The sequence below is a fragment of the Coregonus clupeaformis genome, chromosome 4 (genome assembly GCF_020615455.1).
Source record: "Coregonus clupeaformis isolate EN_2021a chromosome 4, ASM2061545v1, whole genome shotgun sequence".
NCBI lineage: Eukaryota > Metazoa > Chordata > Actinopteri > Salmoniformes > Salmonidae > Coregonus > Coregonus clupeaformis.
In genome coordinates this window covers 10,626,233-10,649,245 of record NC_059195.1, presented here as the reverse complement: position 1 = coordinate 10,649,245, position 23,013 = coordinate 10,626,233, and the positions used below count along the sequence as shown (strand labels likewise).

Here is a 23,013-nt window from a genome sequence, read left to right as displayed (position 1 = left end):
GTCTGCACTGTAGAGTCCCAATGTTTACCGCCAGGAATGCAAAGACTTCATTGGCTGAGTGGTATCACGTGGGATCGCTTAACTCACATGCAATTGGTCGGTGAGTTTCCTCATTCACAAAACGAGTACCGTAAAGACTACAAAAGCTGTGCATATTAAAATAGAAGCGCCCCGTCAGGTTTTAATTCATAATCTTTTGTTTTGGTCCGGGTCCGTATGGGACGGCTTCTGGGTCCGGATCCGGACCGCGGTCCGCCTGTTAGTGACCTATGATATAGAGTAATGATGTGTATCATGGGAGATTGGTGCATTTGAGTTGAGCTTATTCACTAGCGCTTGGAAAGGAAAATGTTTTGCCACTTTTCACATCGGACAATTACAATGCTGCAATCACTAGGCAGCCAACTGCCTATAGTAGGAAACAGAGTTGTTATCAATAAGCCATGTATATCACACATGACACGAGTCACAACCCCACAAAAGTTCAAATTACATGACCGGCCGGCCCTGGTGTTCATGCCGAGGCCTCGATTATATTTGAAAACAGCTGTGTTTTGTTATTTATTAATTACAATTTTCATACAAACAGCCTATAGGACAGGTCGTTGGCAAATTACATTACACAAATATTGTATTTTGAAGTTGTGTAGGAGACTTGTTCTTCTAGGCTAAATGTTTTTTTTCATTTTTTAAATTTATAGCAGGGATGAAGCCACAACGGGCAATTTTGTGCTTTTCAATAAAACCTGTCATGTTGGTATAAGAACATCGTTCTATTTAATTTAATTATAACTACAATGATCTAAATGTGATTTTGAGCACCGCCATAATGCGTTACGCAGGGGAGCAAGGGGGGTGGAGGTGGGGGGCGCGAGGGGTTTGGGGGTGCTGCAGGCATCTAGAACTATCAGACAGCACCATGAGCGACAGCGTAAGTAGACCTGCCTGCTGCTGCTGAAGAGTGGAGCACAGAGTAGCAGACTAGAGGACGAAGGCCAGGACAGAACACCAGTCAACATCACAGCTGTCACTGTCACCTTCATACAGCTCACATTCACATACAGTGAATTCTGAAGGTATTCAGACCCCTTGACTTTTTCAACATTTTGTTACGTTACAGCCTTATTCTAAAATGGATTAAATTGTTTTTTCCCCTCATCAATCTACACACAATACCCCATAATGAAAAAGCAAAAACAGGTTTTTAGAATTTTTTGCGAATGTATAAGAACATATAACATTTACATCATATAACATTTACATAAGTATTCAGACATTTACTCAGTTCTTTATTGAAGCACGTTTGGCAGCGATCACAGCCTCGATTCTTCTTGGGATTGATGCTACAAGCTTGGCACACCTGTATTTGGGGAGTTTCTCCCATTCTTCTCTGCAGATCCTCTCAAGCTCTGTCAGGTTGGATGGGGAGCGTCGCTGCACAGATATTTTCAGGTCTCTCCAGAGATGTTCGATCAGGTTCAAGTCCGGGCTCTGGCTGGGCCACTCAAGGACATTCAGAGACTTGTCCCGAAGCCACTCCTGCGTTGTCTTGGCTGTGTACTTAGGGTCGTTGTCCTGTTGGAAGGTGAACCTTCGCCCCAGTCTGAGGTCCTGAGCGCTCTGGAACAGGTTTTCATCAAGGATCTCTCTGTACTTTGCTCCGTTCATCTTTCCCTTGATCCTGACTAGTCTCCCAGCCTTGACACTGAAAAACATCCCCACAGCATGATGCTGCCACTACCAGACGTGACGCTTGGCATTCAGGCCAAGGAGTTCAATCTTGGTTTCATCAGACCAGAGAATCTTGTTTCTCATGTTCTGAGTCCTTTAGGTGCCTTTTGGCAAACTCCGAGCAGGCTGTCATGTGCCTTTTACTGAGGAGTGGTTTCCGTTTGGCCACTCTACCATCAAGTGCTGCAGAGATGGTTGTCCATCTGGAAGGTTCTCCCATCTCCACAGAGGAACTCTGGAGCTCTGTCAGAGTGACCATCGGGTTCTTGGTCACCTCCCTGACCAAGGCCCTTCTCCCCCAATTGCTCATTTCGGCTAGGTGGCCAGCTCTAGGAAGAGTCTTGGTGGTCCAAACATCTTCCATTTAAGAATGATGGAGGCCACTGTGTTCTTGGGGACCTTCAATGCTGCAGAAATGTTTTGGTACCCTTCTCCAGATCTGTGCCTCGACACAATCCTGTATCTGAGCTCTATGGACAATTCCTTCGACCTCATGGCTTGGTTTTTGCTCTGACATGCACTGTCAACTGTGGGACCTTATATAGACAGGTGTGTGCCTTTCCAAATCATGTCCAATCAATTGAATTTACCACAGGTGGACTCCAATCAAGTTGTAGAAACATCAAGGATGATCAATGGAAACAGGATGCACCTGAGCTAAATTTCGAGTCTCATAGCAAAGGGTCTGAATACTTATGTTTATCTGTTTAATACTTATCTGTTTTTTAGTTTTAATACATTTGCAAAAATTTCTACAAACTTGTTTTGACTTTGTCATCATGGGATATTGTGTGTAGATTGATGAGGAAAAAATATAATTTAATCGATTTTAGAATAAGGCTGTAACGTAACAAAATGTGGAAAAAGGGAAGGGGTCTGAATTATTTCCGAATGCACTGTATGGTGCATCTTAAATGGCACCCTAGTGCACTACTACAGAAGTATAGCACTATATAGACAATAGGGACGCACCCATAGCCTCAGTCTCCTATAGGATCTTCCATCTGATCTCAACTCTGCTAGACATGAGTATTAACACTGTAGCCCCACAGCCCCTTGTACATACGTGCCAGCACACCGACACACTGGATGCATCCCAAATGGCACCCTATTAACTGTGTTACGTTTGACCAGGGCTCTGGTCAAGGTTTTGCACTATATAGGGAATAGGGTGCCATTTGGGACGCAGCCACTAGCCTAACAGAAGAAGCTCATGTGTAGTGAGTTGAGATTAATTGAAAATGAATGTAGCTTAATCCACTATATGTGAGTTAGGATAATGTTGGGATCAGTGGAGGCTGGTGGGAGGAACTATAGGAGGTTGGGCTCATTGTAATGACTGGAATGGAATAAATGGAATGATGTCAAACATGTGGTTTCCATATGTTTGATGTGTTTGATACCGTTCCATTGATTCCATTCCAGCCATTACAATGAGCCCGTCTCTCCTATAGCTCATCCCACCAGCCACCTCTGGTTGGGATTGAGATGACATGTGCTACATGTTATGTTGTCAATGGTTTCCTTTGTGCAACGGTTCTTGTAAAACCTGTGAGTTACTGACAGTCAGACAAAAGGATTAGCCGTCTGTGAGAAATCAATGGGAATTACACACTGGCACATCATTGAAACGAAAGCGGGGATTAACACACAGAGTCAGAAATAGGCATAACTAGATGACCCTGGTTTAAGGTAAACAGGATGAGAATTTCAATGTTCAATGCTCAATGTTGGCCCAATTATAAAAAATATGTATCATTCGTATCATATTCATCACATAACATATCATATTTGTAAAATTCCTGTGGAAAAGATAGTGTTAGAAAAAGGGGGATTTCCGGCTTGTTCAGTAGCTACGAAAACCCCATTGTCAGCGATGTGCGGTAGAGATATCATATTCCATAACAGCCAGCCAGTGGGATAATTATGAGTCAGACGGCCGTCCCAAATGGCACCCTATTCCCTATGTAGTGCACTTTTTTTGACCAGGGCCCATAGGGCTCTGGTCAAAAGCACTATATAGGGAATAGGGTGCCATTTGGGACATATCCAAAGATAACATCTTCTATCCTGCCAATCCGTGCCACACTTAAACGTGTCTTAAGCCATTTAAAGCCTTTAGGGCCTCATGACCACAACAAAAAACAGCCTTTTCAGACATCACATGAAATGTGTGCGCTTTCAGAACCATCAAATACAAACACGTGAATGAACCCATAGCATCAAATTTGGGAACTATAACAATCCAGACTAAGTGAACCACAATCATGACTTTTCAAACCATTTCTTATAGATTCAACAAACATATCATGTTTTAAATACAGATTTATGACTACATTATCATTGTGGTGTAGCCTTATAGTAGCCTCTAGCCTGTAATGTATGGTTAGAGTCCAGTAACTTTCCCCACATTCCCAGGTTTTCCAGAAATCATGGTTGGAGGATTCCGGATTTCATGCTTATTCCCCTGTTGATTCTAGGAAACTTCAAACTGGGATTTCTGGAAAATCTGGGAATTTGTAAAAAGATTACCTACATTTTTCAAGCCTAGGTATGGTGTTGAGGTATGTGGTTTACCGTAGCGTGGAGTGTCGCCCGGCGCGGGAGATGCTGTTCCCGTTGATGGGGGACGGGAGGTTACTCCCCCCATGCAGGTCCTCTATGGATCTGCTCCAGGGCTTGTCCACCGAGTTCTCCGGGTTGTTCTCCACGCTGTCGCCATCAAACCTGGAGAGGGGAACACACAGGAAAGGACAGGAGACTTAGATATCCTAATACATCACAGTACTCTCTGATCACAGTCCAACAATGGCTGTGTCCCTAATGGCAACTTATTCACTTTATAGTGTACTAGTTTCGACCAGGGCCAATAGGTAGTAAAAGTAGTGAACTATTTAGGGGATAGAGTGCCATTTGGGGCACAACCCTAGTCTGTTTAACACACTATCAAAGTAGGTAGAAGTGTATAAAAATTCTGCTTAAGTGAAACATATGGAATATATGTGGCTATTTTCTAATGGAAAGGCAGGGGACTAACTTGTACCAAGCGAATCAAGGTAAACACTCATTGATGGGGTAACCATTTGATACGCGTTGGACAGACTAATAACATAGGGTCTAAAAGTACATTTAAAATGTAACTGCCACGTAAAAAATGCCATTGGCTCTGAATGGAAACCTTGTGATCACGCCATCTATGAATATAATCTATATGCCAAACAGAGCAAATGTCTATGTCCCAAATGGCAACCCTATATCCTATGTAGTGCACTACTTTTTACCAGGGCATGTAGGGAGTCCCACAGGGCTCTGGTCAAAAGTAGTGCACTATATAGTGAATAGGGTGCCATTTGGGATGTGTCCAGTGTCTCGGGAGCCGTTCGGTCACCACATTCGATCCGTGACTCAGTGTTTCTGAGAACGAGGCAGTAGTAGCAGCAGTGTCGAGGAGATGCATCACTGATTAGGCAGAAAAGGGCCATTGTGCTCATTGTCTGGCCTGCGTTATACGAGGGCATCTATAGAGTGAAAAGAGCCAGAGTGACTTACGTGACAGCGTACTGTGCAAAAGAAAGATATTCCACCAGTACATCCAGACCTTTGTTTTCTTCGTTTAGGAATTCTCGCACCCACCTAGAATGAGAAATAACACACAGTGTTAGTCCAATAACAATATTAGGCTCACACAGACAGTATGTAGGTCCACAGTGAGAGACACATCACAAACATTAGACACATAGAATTGTCTGGGATTCAGCCATTTTATAATTGAGATACATGTCAAGTGATAAGGGTTTGAAACATGATCTAGCTATAATAAAACACTTGAAATAAGTCCTGGCATAGAGAGAGGGGGGTAACAGAGAGAGAGAGAGAGCGAGAGCGAGAGAGAGAGAGAGAGAGAGAAAGGGTAAGAGAGCCAGAGAGAGAGTTAGTAGGAGAGAGTGAGAGAGATTTTAGATTTCCCAGACATTTCTCTCACTCTCTTCCCATCAGTCACTGGGAGGAATAGTAATGAGCCGGTTGGGGACTTCAAAGCCTTGGTGGTACCCTGGAATACGGCAACACGCACGCACGCACACACACACACACACAGGCACACACACACACAGGCAGGCAGCTCCCCTCTCCTCCCTACCAGGGAGGGCCTTGACGCTGATCAAAATACAATTTCTAGCTTTCTCACCGACACCAGTGCAAAAGTGGGCCACCTATTCAGCATGCTGGCGCTTTCATTTGCACTTGACAGTGAGGGAAAGCAGAGCCGTCTTTTTGAGAGACAATACAGCATGTTTGACTAATGACAGTCACTCCCCTCTCTCTCTCTCCCTCTCTCTCCTTTCCATATTTATGAGCAAGGGACTCACTCACAGAGTATCTTTCTTTATTAGCGATCCACCAGCGTCGGGGCCAATTACTTTAACGGGCTGGGATTGCACCGTGATTACAGAGAATTTGCGTCGGATAAACAGAATGACACACAGCCAAGCCTTTAGAAGTACTGTGATGATCACTAACAAGGGACATGCTCGTCGGAGGGCAGGGTTGCATTCATTAGGCACTAAAGGGACGAAAATGGATTGAAACATGGAGGGCAGAATTGCGCCCTAATGAACTGGACCTCTCAGTCTGACTATGGTGTGGCTACATTCTGACTTGTGTTGCTAATAAAAATGGTTCCTTTTAAGGGCATGGGGCCCTTTATAGTAGTGTATTATAAAGGGAATATGGTGCCATTTGGGACATATCTAAGGTGTGGAGGTGTGACCTGACCTTAAACAGGCACACGGTAATCATGACCACACGACAACAACAACAGTTTGATGTAAAATATGACAATGTATCTTGTCAACAATTGAACGAGGTGAAAGCAATTGAAAGGCAGTGTTGTACTCAGTGCTACTGAGAAAAGGGTATCTCCACTATCTGTAGATGCAAGATGTGTCTTCTCCTCTGAAAAAGGACTGATTGTAATGTTGCCTACTGGTCATCACACTGTTTTCTTCTGGTTTCTGCCCTCCCCCTCTTTATAACCGCCACCCTCCCTCCCTCCCTCCCCTCTCCTCTCTCTCCCCCTCCCTCCATCTCTCTCTGGGAAAAGATAAGGCTTCATTATCTTATCTAGATTAGGTAGATTATTAATGTAATCTAGTTTAGCGACATAAGGTCACTAAAACAAGGCACAAGATAATCCACGTAAACAATGCCTCCCCTCCTGGCTTTGTTTTGGGAGACAGACCTCCTCCACCGTGACTCAGTTTTGTGGTTCAATGTGTGTGTGTGTGTGTGTGTGTGTGTGAGTGAGTGAGTGAGTGAGAGTGAGTGAAGGAGAGAGAGAGAGAGAGAGAGAGAGAGAGAGTGTGAGTGTGTTGGTGTTGTTGGGACCCTGAGATCCTGTGACTGTTGTTGTGTTATAGTGCCTGGCTAGCTGGAGTCTTTTTTTATTGATTTTTATTTTACCTTTATTTAACTAAAATGGGCTCCCGAGTGGCGCAGTGGTCTAAGACACTGCATCTCAGTGCTTGAGGCGTCACTACAGACCCCCTGGTTTGATTCCAGGCTGTATCACAACCGGCCGTGATTGGGAGTCCCATATGGCGGCGCACAATTGGCCCAGCGTCGTCCGGGTTTGGCTGGTGTAGGCCGTCATTGTAAATAAGAATTTGTTCTTAACTGACTTGCCTAGTTAAATAAAGGTACAAAAAAATAACTAGGCAAGTCAGTTAAGAACAAATTCTTATTTACAATGACGGCCTACACCGTCTGTGTGATGTGTTGTCATGGTACAGGACTGTGGCTGTCTGGTCTCCTTTCTGTGGCAGCATCCCAAATGGCACCCTATTCTCTCTGTAGTGCACTACTTTTGACCAGGGCCCAGGTAGGGAATAGGGTGGCATTTGGGACGCAACCTATGTCTTCCTGTCCCTCACAGCTGTCTGTCAGTGGTGCCTGCCGTGTCACCAGTGACCTTGCCCCAGTCCCATCAGCCCCACTGCTTCCTGCTGTCCCTTATCCTGTTGTAGTCCCTTATCCTGCCTATAGCTCCCAGCATGCATCCTGGCTTCATTACTCCCTGGGACCACAGCTGACCTGGGATGCGTCCCAAATGGCATTCCCTTTATAGTGCACTACGTTTCAACAGGCCCATAGGGAATAGGGTGCCATTTGGGAAGCAAGACTTTCACATTCACACACATATCAATTACTACCCACCCTATGTGATTTGTCCTTAATGAAATTTCCAGTTCTCTCAGGACTTGGGTGGACTCCTGCACTCTCCGTCTGAATTTCTGGGGGCAAAAAAAGGGAATTATTATTAACATTTCATCACTCTGATCTGGTGGGTTATAAATCCTAAATCATACAACAGACCCCACCGCTGCCATTCTGAAAAGGAAATGTCCTGAAGAAAATGTGTGTGCTTTCTTGTCTTGAATAGGGTTGCAAAATTCTGGGAACTTTCAATACATTCCCTGGTTTTCCGGAAAAGGCAGTTCCTCCTTATGGTACGATATAATCTGCTGCATCCCAAATGACACCCTATTCCCTATATAGTACGCTACTTTTTTATGGGCCCTGGTCAAAAGTAGGCACTATATAGGGAATAAGGTGCCATTTGGGATGCAGCTATAATCAACTCATTAAATTGGTCCTGGCTTGTGTTTGAGCTGCCGGGCCCTTTACACACATCGACCATAGATCCATTCTAGTCCTGTGTGCTGTTACCGTGGTTTTACCGCCAGGAGAAAATGCTCGGGGGACTGAAGTGTTTGACATGACCTGCATGTGAATACACAACGTGACACAAGTGTTTTTGAGGAGGGGCCCCTCTCTCTCTCTCTTTCTCTCTCTCTTTCTCTCTCTCTCGCTCGACTCCAAACAAAAGCCCTGCAGCCTGTTGCGCAACAGCTGTGAGGAGGAGGAGGAATACAAAAAGCACGAAAGCGTGAGCGACGGGGCTCGCTAGCAGCATTCGTAATCAACGCCCAGAAGAACCAATGTTGATCACTCCTAGTTCAGAGGAAGAAAACAATCTCCCTGATGACAGAGAGTGAAATCATTGCATCACCAATGACAGAGACAGAGGCTCCCAGTATCCATATCCACCCAGTTTGGCTGGGGCCTTTCCTTCCCTTTCCATGCTGTGTCCATAGTGCATAGTGTAGGGAATAGAGTGCAATTTGGGATGCACTCTGTATCTATCAGGGAGGAAACAAACAGAGCTAGACTCAGTGTTAGAAACACAGAGATAGAGAGAGAAAGGGAGAGAGAGAGAGCGAGAGAGAGAGAAGTACAGGGACGTTCCCATTGCCAGGGCTTCTCTGGGCCCGTAATACTGGGCTGGGGGCCGGTGGTGTGTGTGTTTGGCACATGTGGAGATGAGAAACAGAGTGTTTTTATTAGGGAGGAGCCCCTTTGTGTGTTTGTGTGGAAAGCAGAGCAAGTGCGAGGGGTACTGCGCAGACTCCCTGACCCCCCCCCACCCCCACACACAGTCACGTACACACATACACAAACACCCCACTCCTCACTAAGTACTACCAGCTGCAGCGCAGATCCAGAGAGAGCAGGGGAGAGAGGAAAAGAGAGGAGAGAGGACAGAGAATAGGGGGATATAGAGGAGAGGGAGAGAGAGAGCAGAGTGAAACAGAGGAGAGAAAGCAGGGAGAGATAAATAAAGCAGGGAAAGAGAGCGGGGGTAAGAAGAGAGAGCAATAGAGCAGGGAAAACAGGGGGAAAGAGAGAGATAGCAAAGAGAGAGAAAGAGGTAGAGAGTGGGGAGCTCTGATGAGTGGGGAGCAGTGCGCGCTCCGGAGGGGTCATCCTGGAAACAAATCAAAGGCTGATACATTCTTGGGGACTTTTTGGAATGGAAATCTTCCTCCTTGGCTGTCTATTGGCTGAGAGCTGCCCAGAGGAATGCACTGGGCCTGCATATGTAAAGTGGAGGCAATGACCTCCAACTCCGGCTCTCCACAGAGACACAAAGTGGCAATTGTTTGAGTCTGAAGAAAAGGGGGCTGAGCAGGAATGTAAAACCATAACTCTCTCTCTTGCCTCTCTCTTTCCCCGTCTCTCTCTCTATTTCCCCTGACTCTCTCTCTCTATTTCACCCCCCCCCTCTCTCTCTCTCTCTCACTCCCCCCCCCCCTCTCTCACTCACTTTCCCACTCTCTCTCACTTTCCCCCTAACTCTCTCACTTTCCCCCTCTCTCTTTCCCACTCTCCCCTGGTGCAGGCTGAGAACTATTGTTGGAACATGGTATAAGCCCTACGTTAGAGGGAGCAGACTTAGGAATATTGGAGAAGTTTCTCATGGTCCTTCTCTACCACGGCATGTGCTAAACGGCCCATATAGGCCTACGTTTCGATGTGAAAATAAACACGGGAGGCCAGGGAAGTCTTTCCTCCAACCCACTCATCTGAGAGCAGCTTAGACCTGTTTTAATAAAGCGCTGGTGCCTCTCGCTTAAGGCCCGATTGTGACAGACGTTTTCAATAAAGATAGAGGAAGACCATACTTGGGTCAGTGCTGTTAGACAAACAAAGAGAGCGATGGCTAACATATGCAGGCCCTGGAGTCAGTGAATGTGTCCCAAATGGCACCCTATCCCCTATATAGTGCACTACTTTTGACCAGAGCCCTATAGGTCTCTCCATGGCCCATAAGTAATGCACTATAGGGAATAGGGTGCCATTTGGGATGCAGTCAGTGTATAATAAATCCTTCCTTCAGCCATTGCAGTGCTAAGTGTTTACACCCTGACAGAAAGAGAGAGAGAGAACCTGGACCAGTCACTTCCATCATCTGGGAGCCATCCTCCCATACACTAAGGCTGTGTTTCAAATGGCACCCTAATCCCTATATGGTGCACTACTTTTGACTAGGCTCTGGTCAAAAGTAATGTAATACAGTGAGGGAAAAACGTATTTGATCCCCTGCTGATTTTGTACGTTTGCCCACTGACAAAGAAATTATCAGTTTATAATTTGAATGGTAGGTTTATTTGAACAGTGAGAGACAGAATAACAACAACAAAAAATCCAGAAAAACGCATGTCAAAAATGTTATAAATTGATTTGCATTTTAATGAGGGAAATAAGTATTTGACCCCCTCTCAATCAGAAAGATTTCTGGCTCCCAGGTGTCTTTTATACAGGTAACGAGCTGAGATTAGGAGCACACTCTTAAAGGGAGTGCTCCTAATCTCAGTTTGTTACCTTTATAAAAGACACCTGTCCACAGAAGCAATCAATCAATCAGATTCCAAACTCTCCACCATGGCCAAGACCAAAGAGCTCTCCAAGGATGTCAGGGACAAGATTGTAGAACTATACAAGGCTGGAATGGGCTACAAGACCATCGCCAAGCAGCTTGGTGAGAAGGTGACAACAGTTGGTGTGATTATTCGCAAATGGAAGAAACACAAAAGAACTGTCAGTCTCCCTCGGCCTGGGGCTCCATGCAAGATCTCACCTCATGGAGTTGCAATGATCATGAGAACGGTGAGGAATCAGCCCAGAACTACACGGGAGGATCTTGTCAATTATCTCAAGGCAGCTGGGACCATAGTCACCAAGAAAACAATTGGTAACACACTACGCCGTGAAGGACTGAAATCCTGCAGCGCCCGCAAGGTCCCCCCTGCTCAAGAAAGCACATATACATGCCCGTCTGAAGTTTGCCAATGAACATCTGAATGATTCAGAGGAGAACTGGGTGAAAGTGTTGTGGTCAGATGAGACCAAAATGGAGCTATTTGGCATCAACTCAACTTGCCGTGTTTGGAGGAGGAGGAATGCTGCCTATGACCCCAAGAACACCATCCCCACCGTTAAACATGGAGGTGTAAACATTATGCTTTGGGGGTGTTTTTCTGCTAAGGGGACAGGACAACTTCACCGCATCAAAGGGACGATGGACGGGGCCATGTACCGTCAAATCTTGGGTTAGAACCTCCTTCCCTCAGCCAGGGCATTGAAAATGGGTCGTGGATGGGTATTCCAGCAGGACAATGAACAAAAACACACGGCCAAGGCAACAAAGGAGTGGCTCAAGAAGGAGCACATTAAGGTCCTGGAGTGGCCTAGCCAGTCTCCAGACCTTAATCCCATAGAAAATCTGTGGAGGGAGCTGAAGGTTTGAGTTGCCAAACATCAGCCATGAAACCTTTATGACTTGGAGAAGATCTGCAAAGAGGAGTGGGACAAAATCCCTCCTGAGATGTGTGCAAACCTGGTGGCCAACTACAAGAAACGTCTGACCTCTGTGATTGCCAACAAGGGTTTTGCCACCAAGTACTAAGTCATGTTTTGCAGAGGGGTCAAACACTTATTTCCCTCATTAAAATGCAAATCAATTTATAACATTTTTGACATGTGTTTTTCTGGATTTTGTTGTTGTTATTCTGTCTCTCACTGTTCAAATAAACCTACTATTAAAATTATAGACTGATCATTTCTTTGTCAGTGGGCAAACGTACAAAATCCGCAGGGGATCAACTACTTTTTTCCCTCACTGTATATAGGGTGTCATTTGGGATGCAGATCAAACCTGCCCCATACCATAGTACACTCCTCCTCATAGTCTTACATCTGACTACAATATGAGCACTTCTCATCCACCATCCTCCCTCTTTATATTCTTCTCTATTCCTCTCTTCTCCTTGCCAATTTTGTTCTTCATCATTCTTCTTCTCCTTTATCTCTGTCTCCAGAGAGAAACGCTAATCTTTAATCATGTTCGGTATCATTAAAAGAGTGTACTAAGTATGCGTCCCAAATGGCACCCCCATAGGGATCTGGTTAAAAGTAGTGCACTAGAAAGGGATTAGGGTGCCATCTGGGATAGACTTAGACAATGGCGATGCTCTGACGGAGACGTACACCAAAACATAGAAGGGACATCGATAATGCAGCTAGGGATGCAGGAGTGCCAAAATACAAGATGTGTCGCGATACATGACATATTCCCTTTGCTTTTTCTATCAGGGGACGAGACAAGGGACAAACTTCAACACTATGAAAAATGAATGTTCGAAATAATTCAACATTAGCCTAACTCAGCTAAGCAGGGAAGATGATGGCATAGACAGACATTCTACTTGCGTAGCAGACGTCACATCCATCGGCAGATACAGATCTGAACTCTCGCTCTCTTCACGCTGCCGTAGCGTATAATGTGTCTCTGAAACTTTAATTCCAGTCAGGCAGCGTAATTAAATTATCTGGAGCAATTTGCTGTTATTCTGGCAGAGTCATTCAGTTAATTTGTTTTTATCACAAAGAGCGACAACTCTGTGTCTGCGACCCAAATAGCACCCTATTCCCTTTATACCATATGGGCCCTGGACAAAAGTAGTGCACTATAAAGGGAATAGCGTGCCATTATGGACGCATCCCTTCTCACAGCGGCACGATCTCTCTCAGCGAGCCAAAACTCTGCCTATTGGCAAGGCCTGAAGGTTGGCTGACACTTTACTTTAGAAAACCATTCTGTAGCCAAAGAGTCAGCCTTAGCCAGTCCTGGCTGCTTCACTCCCATAATGCTACCACCAGCACATTGTGGGGATAATATCATAACAGTCCTTTAAACTATGGTTAGGCTCTGCAAGGCCATGTTAAAGGGACATTTCAAAATTAAACCTATATGCCTACATCCCATGATGATGTTCCATTCATTTGGGGTGGAGACATACAGTAGCTGGACCTACACAACCGATGTTGTGGGTTGTGGTTTCATCTTGACATTACTGATTTGAAAGTGCAATGTCCCTTTAACTCCAAGGGCCCACTACTTCTCGGGGCCACTGGACCTTCTTTCCACAGCCATAGGGACGGTGGGATATCCTGGTGGTGTGGGGCTGGTTTAAAGGGGAAGAAAGAGGCTGAGGCAGTGGAACAGTTGGTTGGGAACAATCAACACTCTCTCTCTCTCTCTCTCTCTCTCTCTCATTCTCTCTCTCTCTCTCACTCACCTTCCTGGTGACGGCCGGGTCCAGATAGCCCCTCAGCTTCTGGATGTATGTGTGAGGTGGGTTCTTCACTTGGAATCGTTCCTGTGAGAGGGAGAGACAGACAGATGGAGAAAGAGAGAAAGAGAGAGAGAAGAGAGAGAGAGAGAGAGAGAGAGAGAGAGAGAGAGAGAGAGAGAGAGAGAGAGAGAGAGGAGGACAGACACATTAGAATACTTTCGCTCTCATTATGTAGTTACTCAGCTAACTGTGAAGGGTTAAAAGGGACAACATTACCCAAAATGTATATTGGTGTATGGACAATTGTGTTTAGCATCAGATATGAGCTACTTTGCTCAAGCCTGCGGGCTAAGAAACATCACAGTTGTTGTTTTATATCGGCACTCGAATCAAAGGCATAAGATCATCACTCACAGGGACCCCAATATTATTGACTCGTTTTGATTCTCTTGCCTCAATGTGAAACCAGCTGGTGGTGGAATTATATTTTTGGAATGTGGTGGAGACTGACTACAATAACAGCTGATCTTGACACGGACACCCCTCTATATATTATCGAATCTAGCAAAATCCCCATCATGAATCACCATCATCCATCCAGTCAATGTAAATCATAGGGCTTGGTTGTGTTGTGAGAGGCTGGAGAGCTGGGAAGCAGTCTGTTTGAATGAGTCTGAGTACCAAACCGCACCCTATTCCCTATATAGTGCACTACATTCCCCAGGAAGTGCACTATATAGGGAATAGGGTGTCATTTGGGACAGGCCCTATGTCTGATTGACTCTCCACTCACACTGAAGTGGACGTGACCAGTATGCCTCAGCATGCTGTTAGCTACCACCCTAACAGAGGTAGTCTGTTGGACTCTGGTCAAAAGTAATGCACTATATATGGAATAGGGTGCCATTCGGGACGAAAACAGAGAAGTGGCCAGTCCAGAAGGGTGATTAACTAGTATACACAGCTCCTGTTCCCACATAATAGCTTTGTGTCTATGCAGTATTTATGCACTGCGGTGGGGCATCTGTGCCTACTAAGAGCTCAGGAGGCAGACTGGCTACCCCGGCTGCACTGACTGACTGGCTGTGGCTGGAAGTAGGCAGTTTTTTGCATTCCCCCCACAGTGCTCCAGAGCTCACTACATGTCGCTCGGCAACGCGGGTCAGACATGCAGGGATGCAGACTGAGAGTTGTTTTTATTTTCTGGGTGAGCGGTTTGATCATCCTATTGCTGGCTATGTGATGATGGCGATGGCCTCACCGTTACATCAATGCATGTGTGAGTGCTGCTGCCTCTCAGTCCCAAATGGCACCCTATTCCCTTTATACTGCACTACTTTTGACCAGGGCCCATAGGGTCACCCATAGGGCTCGGGTCAAAAGTAGTGCACTATATAGGGAATAGGGTGCAATTTGGGTGGCACACATGGAAACCATTGTTGGTGACAGGCTGCCTATGTTGCTAATACAAGGACAGGGGAATATATGTGGCGGGCCTATAGTGTAGAGAAAGTATATGAGATTTATAGGGGCACATATAAAATAGTTCCTGCATGGTCTATGACAGCCATAAAAGTAGTCAGAGGATAGAGGAGGGTAGTGGTCTGGATTCCATCTGGGCTGTAGTAGAATCACTCCTCCTCTCCTCTGCACCTGCAGAATGGGGGCTGAGTAAGACAGGGGAGGGGGAAACTGGGAAGGTAGGGGTTAAGGGAGCTGGGAGAGTAGGAAGTGAGAGACTGGGAGGTTAGTGGTTAAAGGGTGCAGTGCCAGGGGCTTATGTAATATCCTGTGTGTGAAGGGAGAGAGGAGCTTGGTATAGCCGCCAGATAAAGAGGAGGAATGAATTCCTGGTAATTAGAACCGAGCAGCCATGTAAAGCCCCAAGTTAAAGACATGCTCCGGTACTTTGGCGACTAAGAAAGTATTTTTTAAACCTTCCGCTTTGGGCTAGATGTGTCAATGAGTAGTTCATTCATGCATAATCTATGAGCAGAATTACTGTCTTACCTCAATTAGCCTCGAAATCCCAAGTGTGAAAGCAACTGTTTTCTTGAAGCTGTGCCATGTAATTTTCTCTACATTTCCGCCCACGTGGGCCAGTCCCCTAGCAATTAGAGTTCTAGCCAATGAGCTTCAGCCCCTTGCATTTGAGTGACAGCTAGAAAGAGGCCTGCCCAGCATTATCCAATGAGGTTGCAGGGCGGGCCCAATGGCTCACTGGACGCAGCAGAGAGAGAGAGAGAGAGAGCAATGACGTGGAGCACATATCTGCACATATGTGACGTAGTACGCACTTTTTGGGGAATACTTTTGGTTTGTGAGCACTACTTTCAGACCTACTGGCTAAAAAGTATACAAAAGTACCGGAGAATATCTTTAAAATCCCAGGCAGCGCTTCTCCCCCATTCTCAGAAACAGCACTGCAGTGTGGATGAGAGGACAGGAAGGAGAGGAGAGAAATCTCTCCCAGTTCAAAGGGATAGAGAGGAATCACTGAACATGTACCTTACTGGGGAGTCAGGCAGCTGATCTATCAAATCGTTACAACTCCTCTATGAATGGGGAAAGCAGACTTCTCTCTTCTGTGTTGCAGGAGGAACAAGTCGAGAGACACTTTGCTTCAAGGGCTTTTCCAATCTAAAGGCTGATGATGAAGCTTCATGAATAACTGGGTCGTTCCATGAAATGAGTCCCTTTTGGGTAGTGTTTTACATCACATCATTTTTACATTCTGTCATACAAAGCACATGTTCAACTTAATAAAAAACAAGTTTTCCCATAAAAAGGTTAAATAAATAAAATATACTATACTAAGTGCCTATTAAGTTCCAAATAAAGTAACAGGGTTGACTGTAACAGGGTTGACCGTAACAGGGTTGACAATTTAAGCTCAAATCGGCCATATATCCCGTTGTGACAGGAGGAATGGAAGCTTGTTGTGTGCAACAGAGAGGGGCAATTGAATGCAAAAAAATTGTTTTACAACATTTCTAGCCTGTCTATCAATGAGTAACAGGGTTGACGTGTTCTGCTATATTAAAGGGCACTCCACTTAATGTAACATTATTTAAAAAATATATCATTGTGCAAAATGTCTACTTAAATGATCAAAAGGTACTCTTTTCGTGAAACGACCCAACTTCCAAAAACATTGCTGTATCAACATTCCATCCACAAACAGAGAAGCCATATTTTATTTTACTTCTGCTCTTTTCTTGATTTGCGCTGCGTCCCAAATAAAATAAAATAAAATTTTATTGGCCACATGCGCCGAATACAACAGGTGCAGACATTACAGTGAAATGCTTACTTACAGCCCTTAACCAACAGTGCATTTATTTTGAATAAAAAAGTAGAATAAAACAACAAAAAAGTGTTGAGAAAAAAAGAGCAGAAGTAAAATAAAATAACAGTAGGGAGGCTATATATACAAGGGGGTACCGGTGCAGAGTCAATGTGCGGGGGCACCGGCTAGTTGAGGTAGTTGAAGTAATATGTACATGTGGGTAGAGTTAAAGTGACTATGCATAAATAATTAACAGAGTAGCAGCAGCGTAAAAAGATGGGGTGGGGGGGCAGTGCAAATAGTCCGGGTAGCCATGATTAGCTGTTCAGGAGTCTTATGGCTTGGGGGTAGAAGCTGTTGAGAAGTCTTTTGGACCTAGACTTGGCACTCCGGTACCGCTTGCCGTGCGGTAGCAGAGAGAACAGTCTATGACTAGGGTGGCTGGAGTCTTTGACAATTTTGAGGGCCTTCCTCTGACACTGCCTGGTATAGAGGTCCTGGATGGCAGGAAGCTTGGCCCCAGTGATGTACTAGGCCGTACGCACTACCCTCTGTAGTGCCTTGCGGTTGGAGGCCAAGCAGTTGCCATACCAGGCGGTGATGCAACCAGTCAGGATGCTCTCGATGGTGCAGCTGTAGAATTTTTTGAGGATCTGAGGACCCATGCCAAATCTTTTCAGTCTCCTGAGGGGGAATAGGCTTTGTCGTGCCCTCTTCACGACTGTCTTGGTGTGTTTGGACCATGATAGTTCGTTGGTGATGTGGACACCAAGGAATTTGAAGGTCTCAACCTGTTCCACTACAGCCCCGTCGATGAGAATGGGGGCGTGCTCAGTCCTCTTTTTTTTCCTGTAGTCCACAATCATCTCCTTTGTCTTGGTCACGTTGAGGGAGAGGTTGTTATCCTGGCACCACACGGCCAGGTCTCTGACCTCCTCCCTATAGGCTGTCTCATCTTTGTCGGTGATCAGGCCTACCACTGTTGTGTCGTTGGCAAACTTAATGATGGTGTTGGAGTCGTGCCTGGCCATGCAGTCATGGGTGAACAGGGAGTACAGGAGGGGACTGAGCACGCACCCCTGAGGGGCCCTATTCTTTATTTTGTGCCACTAGGGTGCCATTTGGGACAAAGCCATGATGTAGATGAGAGAGGTCTACTGAGGGTCAGAGTAAGGCTCATTAGGCATCATTACGTGATACAGTCTCTGATGGTTGTTTTCGTTGTGAGAGCATCTTTAATATTTGATCTAACTTCATAATTCCCGCCCCAAAATGTAATATTTCAACCCCCCTGAATGTATTTTCAGGATAAATATTGTTAAAAGCTAATGTACTTATCAGCCTTGTTTCTCTGGTTACCCCTACGAACATTGCAGTTGCCATGATTATACATAAAGAAATTTGGTGTAGCTATAATGTGACATGGAAAACATATTATTCAAGGCTTTAACATGGGTTAGTTATTTTGATGGCAAACATGAAAACCTAGAAGTATATTTTTAGAAAATATGATCCAACTTTGTTTGCACAAACAGTGAAGAAAATATTGGATCCCGGCGTCTCACATCTCACACTGAAACTTTCCGAGGACAGAATTCCATCAGGTCATCTTTACACCACTAATTGAACCCTATGGGCCGTGGTCAAAAGTAGTGCACTAAATTGGGAATAGGGTGGCATTGCAAAATGCCAGACCACCTCACACATCACTTGATGTACGACAGTGACAGAAACATTAACTCCAGTCAGATACAAAAACGTGAAAAAAAAATAATTGACCAGGCAGCAAATTGCTAATTCTTCCCACTGCCACACTCCAGCTTCATTGTGTTCAGGGTGGCTTCGTATCAATGGTATCCTTAGCCTGAGCGGGTGCTTGGTGGTATCTCTCTCACTCTCCTCTTTTCCCTCTGCTCAGTTAAGCAGAAAACACACTGGCAGAAGGGCCGAGCACTCAGTCTGCTGAACACAACACTTGCGTCGCAAATGGCACCCTATACCGTTTATAGTGCACTACTTTTGACCAGGTTCCATTGGGCTCTGGTCTAAAGTAGTGCACTATATAGGAAATATCCTAAGTTGAATGCACCAATTTGTAAGTCGCTCTGGATAAGAGCGTCTACTAAATGACTTAAATGTTAAATGTAAATATGGGATGCAGCCACAGAGTGCCCTCTTCATTGGTTAGACTTGTGAGTCACCGGACACACCGGATATTAGATCCCAAACTAGGAGTTTGTGAACAGGTTATTGACAGTGAATAAGCAACATCCCACCTGATCACAGATGAGCTCCCACTTTTTCTCATTGTCGTACTGCCGCAGTAGTCGCGCTTTGTCTGGAGGAAGGTTCATAGAATTCTGAAAGAGAATCAGAGAAAATGTCACAATAAGACATTTTAACACAGATGCCAATAATAACATGTACACAATGACGAAACGTCGACCCAAAATGTCAGAAGACAACACAGACAAAGCGGGTATAGTGCATTACTTTTGATCAGAGCCCTGTGGTTAAAAGTAGGCCACTATTTGGGGAATAGGTTGCCATTTGCGCTGCAGCCTTAATAACTGTTCTGTCCTCGTGAGAGAGGCTGTGATGGCTTGTGACATATAGAGGTTAAGGAGTAGCAGGGCGAGGAGAGAAGTGTCAACTAATGAGTCTGACTCTGGGGGCTGTGGCTAGGGGATGATGATCTAACCCCTTTCTGTAGTCTGTATACAGGGTGTGTGTGTGTGTCAGTGTGTCATCATTAATGGGATTGCACTACTGTATAATATAACCCCTGTCTGTATTCTGTAGAGCTAGGAGCTATGTCTCTCTCTCTCTCTGAGACGAGCCTCCCTTCATCATAATAAGCAACATCAAGTACAATCACTCAGCACCATTTAATCCCTCAGGGATCCCCAGGCACAGCACCATGCGTGTGTAGAGTGTGTGTGTGTCTGTGTGTTTTGTGTGTGTGTGCAAGCGTGTCATCATTCTATGGGATTGCACTTCTGGATCCACACAAGCATGCAACCGGCGGCATACTGACAGAGTAAGATAGGGGAGGGTCTGTCAGGGAGAGTATTGATTATAAGGCCTAGTCTCCCCAGTGCTACTACGCATCCTCATTAAGGAAATCCAAACTCCTTTCTGCCTTGAAATAGGTCCTCTGCAATGAGATAGGTTTGTCTCACATATACAGTATGTAATCTTAGATTTATTGTAGCGAAACCACACAATAAAACAAACTGTAAACATCCAACCAAACGGTTTAGCCACAAATACAACTTTCTATTCCATTTTGTTTGGTAATTGGGAACTGGAAACAAAAAGCTGCTTTTTTAAGAGGATTTGAAAGTGACATGCAGAAGGCAGTGATGTGTTGTATTAGCGGCCTGCTATTCAACGCCCATGTGTTGGTTAAAGGGAGAATCTGTGATTGCTATAAAAAAAGCCTTTTCAATTCATTATACCCTTTGCTTTGTTATTGTTTGAATTGCAGATTGTCCCTGCTACATGTAGTCCGTAGTCCCTCTTCCCAAGAACGCCAAGGTAACCTGTCTAAATGACTATCGCCCAGTAGCACTCACATCTGTAGCCATGAAATGCTTTGAAAGGCTGGTCATGGATCACCCTGCACACACTCCAATTCGCATACCGCCTCAACAGATCCACAGATGATGCCATCTCTTTTGCACTCCACACTGCCCTTTCCCACTTGGACAAAAGGAGCACCTACGTGAAAATGCTGTTCATTGACTACAGCTGAGCGTTCAACACCTAAGGACCCTGGGACTGAACACTTCCCTCTGCAACTGGATCCTGGACTTCCTGCCGGGACGCCCCCAAGGGGATGAGGACAGGCAACAACACATCCGCCACGCTGACCCTCAACACGGGGGCCCCTCGGGGGTGCGTGCTTAGTCCCCTCCTGTACGCCCTGTTCACCCACGTCTGTGTGGCCGCGCACGATTTCAACACCATCAATAACTTTGCCGATGACACGACTGTGGTAGGCCTGATCACCGACGACGATGAGCCGGCCTATAGGGAGGAGGCAGTGTGGTGCCAGGACAACAACCTCTCCCTCAACGTCAGCAAGAGAAAGGAGCTGATCGTGGACTACAGGAAACGGAAGGCAGAGCACGCCCCCATTCACATCACCAGGGCTGTAGAGGAGAGAGTCGAGAACTTCAAGTTCCTCGGTGTCCACATCACTAAGGATCTATCATGGTCCAAACACACAAACACAGTCGTGAAGAGGGCACGACAATGCCTCTTCCCCCTCAGGAGGCTGAAAAGATTTGACATCCTCAAAAAGTGCTACAGCTGCACCATTGAGAGCATCTTGACTGGGTGCATCACCGCTTGGTATGGCAACTGCTCAGCATTTGACTGCAAGGCGCTACCGAGGGTAGTGCGTACTGCCCAGTACGTCACTCGGTCCGAACTCCCTGCCATCCAGGACGTCTATACCAGGCGGTATCAGAGGAAGGCCCTAAAAATTGTCAAAGACTCCAGCCACCCAAGTCATAGACTGTTGACTCTGAAACGGGGACCTAGGTTCAGTTCGCACTGTGAACCCGAATTAATACAAAAAATATAAAAAATTAATAAAAACACTAGGCCTATATTCTATGCCTACGCTGCGTTGTATGCTATTGCCTCATGAATAAATCAGAGCTGAAAATATATTGTAGGCTAATCTTAACTGGCGAATTTCAAAGTATCCTTTTGTGAGGCGCAGCCGGGAACTCTGTAGATGGCGAGTGGTGGGATCGATAAACCAGAATTGGAGGATCCTCCATCATTGTTTAAATCTCCAGTTTGGGTACATTTTGGCTTCACAGTCGATTACAACGGCGATGGACAGAGAGTTGTGGATAAAACGTTAATAGTTTATTCTCCACTACTCAACCAGAATAGCCCAGAGTGGTACATGTAGATTGTTGTAGTTGTCGGCCAGTCACAAGTAATCAAAGCGCCACTACGGTCATAGAGCCTCCGTGTGAGGCAAAGCAAGTTAGGAGATGATCTAATCAACGGAAAATGGAATTAAAATGAAGGAATTAAAAGTTAAATGACAAGTATATGGTACAACGACCAAGAGCCAACAGGTAGGCTGCTATTTAATAATCTGAATGGAGGTGTTGTTATTTGTAACTGTAGAACAGGAAGAAAGCACATGCAGACTCAATTAGCCTGGCTAGTTAGCTAATATAGCTAGCTGGCTATCTTAGCCAATTAGCTTCTCTCAGTTTGAAGCAGTGAATACAGCTACTAAATAATCCTATTGGATGATAAATAACCTAGCTATGACAAGCTAGAAGTTAGTATTCTAGCGCGAGTGGGCTTGTTATGGTTGGTTGCTGTCTCTCTGTCTCTCCCTCCCTCCTCCTTGCTCCCGTTTCACTCGCTCACAGTAACACACCGCAAGGCCCCTCCTCCGTCTGCTCTCCCTCGCGCTGTATCAGCTCTGGTTAATAAAGTAGCTTACAAATTGACTTTTCTACTGCTTCCCTCACTCGGATCTGACCATGTCTATACGGAACTGGTCGTCCTCGGGTCTCTATATTGGGTCTCTATATTGAAAAATGTATTTATGCATATTTGTCCGGCTGAGAAAGCTCCAGGTCCATTTCGGAACGGGTCCAACTTTTTCGACTTCTACTTGAGAGGCCCAACATAACAATCCCTGTCACAACAGATAATGCCAGGAACATTGTGAATGATGTCACAGAAACTGGACTTGGGCCACAAATAGGGTGCCTTTTTGTTTTGCGTACTTAGCCAAATAAACAAAAATTAACTAGAGTAACTGTTGGCATTTCATTTTCCGAAACCGAACCCCTGCACATCGACTCGATACTGATACCTTGTATATAGCCAAATTATCGGTACTCATTGTGTATCTATTATTACTTCTATTATCACGTGTTTCACTTTTCTAGAATTTTCTCTCTGCATTGCTGGTAAGTAAGCACTTGACTGTTAGTCCACACTTGCTGTTTACGAAGCCCTTTCTTTTTC

At 45.3% G+C, this 23,013-nt stretch overlaps 1 protein-coding gene across 3 annotated transcripts in view; it reads right to left on the bottom strand.

Annotated features, from left to right (window-relative positions):
* The window catches only part of LOC121551695 (formin-like protein 2), a 109,369-nt gene that overhangs the window by 40,004 nt on the left and 46,352 nt on the right, over nucleotides 1-23,013 (bottom strand). For all 3 annotated transcript variants that reach the window (XM_045210069.1, XM_045210072.1, XM_045210071.1), the window contains exons 2-6: nucleotides 19,272-19,355; nucleotides 13,710-13,790; nucleotides 7,945-8,021; nucleotides 5,281-5,364; nucleotides 4,309-4,458 (exon numbers count right to left, since the gene is read on the bottom strand). In XM_045210069.1, coding sequence (XP_045066004.1) covers nucleotides 4,309-4,458; nucleotides 5,281-5,364; nucleotides 7,945-8,021; nucleotides 13,710-13,790; nucleotides 19,272-19,355 — 476 coding nt within the window. The remainder of the gene's footprint in view (nucleotides 1-4,308; nucleotides 4,459-5,280; nucleotides 5,365-7,944; nucleotides 8,022-13,709; nucleotides 13,791-19,271; nucleotides 19,356-23,013) is intronic.